The sequence below is a fragment of the Arachis duranensis genome, chromosome 9 (assembly GCF_000817695.3).
Source record: "Arachis duranensis cultivar V14167 chromosome 9, aradu.V14167.gnm2.J7QH, whole genome shotgun sequence".
Taxonomy (NCBI): domain Eukaryota; kingdom Viridiplantae; phylum Streptophyta; class Magnoliopsida; order Fabales; family Fabaceae; genus Arachis; species Arachis duranensis.
This window is the reverse complement of record NC_029780.3, coordinates 63,988,656-63,995,860: the sequence shown is the minus strand read 5'-3', so window position 1 is coordinate 63,995,860 and position 7,205 is coordinate 63,988,656. Positions and strand designations below refer to the sequence as shown.

At 39.1% G+C, this 7,205-nt stretch overlaps 1 protein-coding gene across 1 annotated transcript; it reads left to right on the top strand.

Annotated features, from left to right (window-relative positions):
• Nucleotides 1–4,834: 4,834 nt before the first annotated feature.
• LOC107465621 (uncharacterized) lies at nucleotides 4,835–6,004 on the top strand. Its single transcript, XM_016084598.1, has one exon. The coding sequence runs from the start codon at nucleotides 4,835–4,837 to the stop codon at nucleotides 6,002–6,004; it is 1,170 nt and encodes a 389-aa protein (XP_015940084.1).
• The last annotated feature ends 1,201 nt before the right edge of the window (nucleotides 6,005–7,205 follow it).

Here is a 7,205-nt window from a genome sequence, read left to right as displayed (position 1 = left end):
ACAAGCTTGAATGCATATCTCTTGGGTTTCTAATCAACGATTCACATCGTCTCTCCTGACAACAGAGCATCTAAGTCTGAGATCAGAATCTTCGTGGTATAGGCTAGAACCCATTGGCAGCATTCTTGAGATCTGGAAAGTCTAAACCTTGTCTGTGGTATTCCAAGTAGGATCTGGGATGGGATGACTGTGACGAGCTTCAAACTCGCGACTGTAGGGCGTGGTGACAGACGCAAAAGGATAGTAAATCCAATTCCTACACGATCGAGAACCAACAGCTGATTAGCCATACGATATCTGTGCATGGTATTTTTCATCCGAGACGAGCAATCTGACAGTTGATTAGCCATACAGAAACCATAGAGGACCATTTTCACTGAGAGGACGGGAAGTAGCCATTGACAACAGTGACACCCAACATACAACATGCCATATAAAGGAGTATGAAGGATTGGATGAAGGTAGTAGGAAAGTAGAGATTCAGAAGGAACAATGCATCTCCATACGCTAATCTGAAATTCCCACCAATGAATTACATAAGTATCTCTCTCTTTATTTTATGTTTATTTATCTTTTAATTATCAAAACTTCATAACCATTTTGAATCCGCCTGACTGAGATTTACAAGATGACCATAGCTTGCTTCAAGCCGACAATCTCTGTGGGATCAACCCTTACTCACATAAGGTTTATTACATTGGACAATCCAGTGCACTTGCTGGTTAGTTGTGCGAAGTTGTGAAAAAGAGTTGAGATTACAATTGTGAGTTCCAAGTTGTTGGCGCCATTGAGATCACAATTTCGTGCACCATGCATCAATAACAAAGTAAAGAATTACAAGAAGTAAATCACTAATCTAGAGAGAGGGAGAGTAGAAGAATAAGAATTGATAAAGGAAAAGTGAATCAAAGTATAAATTAAACCTATATCTAAGAAATCCTAATTTAGATCTAAACCTAATCCTAATTCTAGAGAGAAGAGAGAGCTTCTCTCTCTAGAAACTAACTCTATAACTAAACTAAAACTAAACTATGACTAATTGCCTCATCCCTCTTCAATCCTTGGGTTAAATAGCATCAGAAATGAGTTAGATTAGGCCCAAAATGCTTTAGAAATTGCTGGCCACGAGTTGCCATTAGTGAGCCACGTGCAAGCATCGATGCGTACACATACATAACGCATACGCATCTCTAAACGCCAAGCAACTATAGCAAATCTTATATCATTCTGAAGCCCTGGATGTTATCTTTCTAACGCAACTAGAACTGTCTCATTTAAACCTTTGTAGCTCAAGTTATGATCGATTAAGTGCAAAGAGGTCAGGATTGACAGCTTTGCGATTTCTTCATTTCTTCATGAGTTCTCCATTTCTACATGCTTTTTTTCTTCATTCCTGATGACAACTCATCTTATGCTAGCTTTTTAAGCATTTTTCACTTGCTTCATTAGGTTTTATGCACTTTCTTGCACTATAAGTAAGTGATTTGGAGTGGATTTTCATGATTATGTTAAATCAATAAACCATCTTTTATTTGACACAAAATCATAAGGTTTAAGCTAGAATTAGTTGATTTTATGAGTGATTTAGAAACCTTTTGAATTTAGTGATACTTTGAGCAGTTATTTGGTTGCTAGCAGGTGAAGAAATGAGGAATAAAAGAAAGAACCATGAAAACGTGCTCAACCCAAGTGTGGCCCATGACATAAAAGCGTAGCACTCAAGGAACAACGCCAAGCATAGAGCTCACTAATTAAGCGGAGCATTCACAAATTGAACGCTAGTGAGAAGGGAAGAGGAAGCAAGGCCTAGTGCAACAAAGAAGCAAAGCGCTCAAGCATAGCACTCCAACGTTCCAATGGAGCGCTCAGCAAAACAAGCCCAGCGCTCAAATGAAGAGAGCGCTATGTTCACTTTTTCAACATTTTCAGGCATGGCAAAAAAGAAAAGCGAAGCGAATTGAAGCCAAGACGGGCAGCCAGGGTTTGAAGAGGGATCAAAGATCACCAAGGCACGCATAGAAGGGCGCTACGTTGGAAATTCTTGACTTAGTGCTACAAGGAAATTGTTAGCAAAAGGAAGCTAGCAAGGTTCGAAGAGGATACCATGGAAGCAAGGGGCGCTACGTTGGAAATTTCCAACTGAGCGCTATGTATTGGCACAAAGTGAAACATGCTTGGCTCGAAGGGAGGCACACTAAGCAAGGGAGCGCTACATTACCTTTCCTCACTGAGCACTCCACTGGAGCTAGCCCCCCAACCCATTTTCAAACAAGTACACTCATGGACCATTTTCAATCAAATGCCATCTTGGATCCACTTCTTCACCAATTTGAAAAGCCCACTCCAAGTCATGAAAACCAAAAATAAGAAGTGTATAAATGAGAGTAAATTCAATTTGTAAAGAAACCTTTAGTTCATTTTTAGTTTTCACTTTTAATTTTCATTTGTATTTGAATTTGAGCTTTGGGAATTGGATCTAGTTTTCTTTCTGTTTTCATTTTCTTTTCTTCTGCAACGTCTGCTATCTAAATTTGAGAATCATCTTTCACCTTTCTTCTCAATTGTTCTAAGAATTGGATCTGAGTTTTGTTTTTATTTTCATTTTTCTTCTTCTGTAATTACTTTTCTGCTTGATCAAGAGAGCAATTGAGATTTAGATCTGTTTTTAAATCTCATTGCTCTTCTTCGATTTTCAATTTCTCTTTTAGATTTTCACAATTGAACTAAGTTTTCTTGCTGTTTGTTTCTTCTGCAATTTTCATTTCTGTTTCAGCTTTTTTGATCTTACAGCTTTCTGATTTACTTTAGCTTGGATTTTCTTGTTCAATTCTAAATCCTAGCCCCCAAATCCCTTTAATCTACAAGCAATTTAAGTTTCTCAGCAATTTAGATTCAGTCATTTAGTTTTCTTGCACTTTAAGCTTCAGCCATTTACATTTCTTGCAATCTAAGTTTCAGTTATTTACATTACTTGCACTTTAAGTTTCAGCTCAATTTACATTTTCTGCACTCTAGATTCTGTCAGTTTCCCCTCTCCCTTTTATTTTCATGCAATTTAGCTTCTGTTGATCATAATTCACTCAAATCATCAACTATTTGCTTAACTAAATTCACCTCCTAACTAAAATTGCTCAATCCATCAATCCCTGTGGGGTCGACCTCACTCTTGTGAGTAATTACTACTTGATGCAACCCGGTACACTTGTCGGTGAGTTTTGTGTGGAATCATTTTTCCCTCATCAAATTTTTGGCGCCGTTACCGGGGATTGATCTAGATTGACAATGATTAAGTAGGGTGGTGGTCTAGATTAAGCATTTTTTCGTTGTTTTTCTCTGTTTTTGATAAGCACACTAACTATTTGAGTCTTTGTCTCTACTAACTCTCACTGCACTCAAGCTACAGAGTGCCCTATGTGTCTCTTGTTGTTTTGGTTGTATGACAGAAGCAAGGAGAGAGTTCTCCACCTCAGGTGACATTGATGAGAGAACTCTTCGAACAATAAAAAGAGAAGCCAGAGGAAAGGGAGTTATTGGTGGAGAGGAATCAGAGGAAGAGAACCAGGAAATGGAAGGAAATGATCCTAATCCACCAGAGGGAGTGCCTAACAACAATGGCCAGCCTCAAAGGAGGGTTCTAGCCTCCTACACTTTTCCTAGTCCAAGGCACTGTTGGAGTAGCATCCTTACTCCCAATGTCAATGCAAACAATTTTGAATTGAAGCCTCAACTCATCACTCTCATGCAGAACAATTGTTTCTATGGAGGAGGCCCACTTGAAGATCCAAACCAACACTTATCCACATTTTAAGGATATGTGACAAGTGAAAACCAATGGTGTGCATCTTGACATTTACAAATTATTGCTATTTCCATTTTCCCTGAGAGACAAAGCTACTCAATGGTTGGAGTCATTTCAAAGAGATAGCATCAACAATTAGGAAGATCTAGTGAACAAGCTCTTAGCCAAGTTCTATCCCCTCCAAAGAATCATCAAACTCAAAACAGAGGTCCAAACATTCACTCAGATGGATGGAGAGTCATTGTATGAGGCATAGGAGAGATACAAAGATCTAATCAGGAAGTGCCCACCAGAAATGTTCAGTGAATGGGATAGACTCCAAAACTTCTATAAAGGATTAACACTGAGAGCTTAAGAAGCACTTGATTACTCTACTGGAGGCTCAGTACAACTCATGAAGACAGCTGAGGAGGCTCAAAATCTCATTGACACTGTAACAAACAACCAGTACTTCTATGGTCATCAGAGGCAATGCCAACCTGCTCAAAGGAAGGGTGTATTAGAGCTTAAAGGTGTAGACACCATTTTAGCTCAAAACAAGGTGATGCACCAGCAAATCCAACAACAAATGGAGATGATGGCCAAGAGAATTGATGGTCTCCAAGTTGCAGCAGTGAATACAAGTCAACCATCACCCACATGGGACAAAATGAAGAAAACCAAGAGGATCAGTAGCAGGAACAAGTTCAATATGTGCACAACCAAGGTTCTGGATCAAATGACTTTCATGGAGATACTTACAACTCTTTCTGGAGGAACCACCCAAATTTGAGTTGGGGAGACAACCAGAATAAAAACCAATAGCCATTGCAAAGAAATTCAAACCAAAATAACTCAAGAAATACAAACCACCACAACCATCAGCAAACTAACCAAAACCAATACAAAAAACCACAAAACAACTACCCCAATTCCAACTTCTATCCACCCAATAATCCATCAACTAACCAAAACACTTTTCACCAACCCTCAACATCCCACAATCAACCATAACCACCTCAAGACTCCCAAAGAATCTCCAACTTGGAGATAATGATGGAAAGGATAATGAAGCACCAAGAGCTAACCATCAAGAACCATGAAGCCTCAATGAAGAATCTAGAAAGACAAATTGGTCAATTGTCCAAGCAAGCAGTGATTGAAAGACCAACCAGCTCACTCCCAAGTGATACCATTCTGAACCCCAAAGAAGAATGCAAAGCCATCCAGTTAAGGAGTGGAAGAACCTTGGTGAAAGACAAGGAAACTAACAAAAAGCTTATGGACAATGACAAAAGGCCAGCTGAGAAAGATGAAGCCAGCAACAAGGAAGAAGACAAGCAGGATCAGGAGAAGCTTAAAGAGAAAGATGAGCAACCACAAGCTTCAAGGAAAGGGAAGCACGTAATGGAGGAATCATCACAAGAACAAAGGAAGGTGGTGAAGGCATACACACCTTCTTTGCCGTATCCTCAAAGGCTACAAAAAGAGCTCAAGGACCAACAATTTCCCAACTTCCTTGAGGTCTTTAAAAAGCTGGAAATTAACATTCCACTTGCTGAAGCATTAGAGCAGATGCCTCTATATGCCATGTTCTTGAAGGAGCTCATCAAGCTCACTGAAGAGTGTAGTGCAGTAATCCAAAAAGGGCTTCCACCAAAACTCAAGGACACTGGGAGCTTCTTCTTACCTTGCACCATTGGAAATATAACCATTGATAAGGCACTGTGTGACTTAGGAGCCAGCATCAATCTAATTCCTTATTCTACGATGAGAAAGCTATGCATAGAGGGGGTAAAGCCCACACAAATGTCATTAGAGCTCGTGGACAAATCATTGGTATTTCCCAAAGAAGTAATTGAAAAACTTTTGGTCAAGGTGGATAAGTTTATATTCCCTGCAGACTTTGTAATCCTAGACCTAAGAGAAGAAGGGAGTGACTCTATTATCTTGGGAAGACTATTCCTGGCCACAGCAAGGGCCATCATAGATGTTGAACAAGGAGAATTGACCCTAAGGGTACATGATGAGAGCATCACTCTGAATGTCTTCCCAGAAGCACAGCATACTGATGAAAAGGAAAACTGCATGAAGGATGACAGAGAAGACCTACAGTGGAAGGAAGAATCCAACGAGATACTCATTAGTTCCCTTCCAAAGCAAGAGACAAGCAGTAAAGTAGGACAAAAGGAAAATGAGACTGTATCAAATGATGAGAGAAAGTAAGAAGAAAGTGAGGTATTGGCCACTAAGAAGACAGATCCTAAGATACAGCCCACTGTTAAAGCAGAAGGATCACCAAAAAAGGGGAAGAAAAGCAAGAAAAAGGCTCTAAAAGGGTGGAAAAACAAAAAGATCCAAACTGAAGGATTCTGAAAGGGAGATAAAGTGCAACTAATCTACAAACAGTTGGGGACAAAGCAACAATCTGATGATTACTACACTATCAACAGGATACTCTCACTGGAGCATATAGAGATCGAACATCAATGCACTAGAAGAAAGCTTACAGTGAGAGAAGACAAACTGAGGCACCACAATCATCAGCCACCCTAATAAGGAGTCAATGTCAAGCTAATGACAATATAAAAGCGCTCCATGAGAGGCAGCCCATGATTTAATATTCTTGTTTTATTTTAATTTCAATAAATGGTTCTCCTAGCATATATTTGAGTTTTTACAAGCAGATTTGATAATTGCACATATCATTGTGAAGCATATGTTTGATTCCTAAGTTTGGTGTACCTATAGGCACACCAAAATAGCTTCTCAAGCTATCTTAGGATATATACCTATTCATTCAGGTGGAGTATATAGCCAAACATTAAGTTTGGTGTTTACATATGCATTGAATCTCAAAAAAACCATTTTTGTTCAAAGGATCAAAGTTATAAATAGATGAGCCATACATTATTTCACTTTATGAGTTTATGGTAGAAAATAAAATGTTCATTATGATGAATGTACCAATTGTAACGGATGTTCTTTGCATTTTATATGGATCCCTTAGCAGGGGACAAGTTTGGTGTTCACCAAATTTTGGTTCACTATCTAAGGAGCACAATTGGTTATTTATGAATAAGGAACATGTAGAATTTTGTTTTTCTTTATTGCTTGACACTACACCACCGTAATTCAAACCTTAAAGCTTACCATTGTCTTGATTTAATTGTATAGGTACAAGGGAGATTGAGAAAAAGACAAAAGGGAGCATGCACAATTATAACAAGATGAAAAGAGAGTCACGTGTGCCTAGGGAATGGTGCTCTCTTGGAGACAAAATTTGCATGCATTAATGCCTTGGAGGCCGAACCACACGCATCCAATGGGGGAGAAATCCTTGTCCTCCTTCATCTTTGCATGCTAGCCGTCCATGCTATGAGCTTTATACAATGTTTTGCTCAATCTTCACCCTTCATTTTGCTCA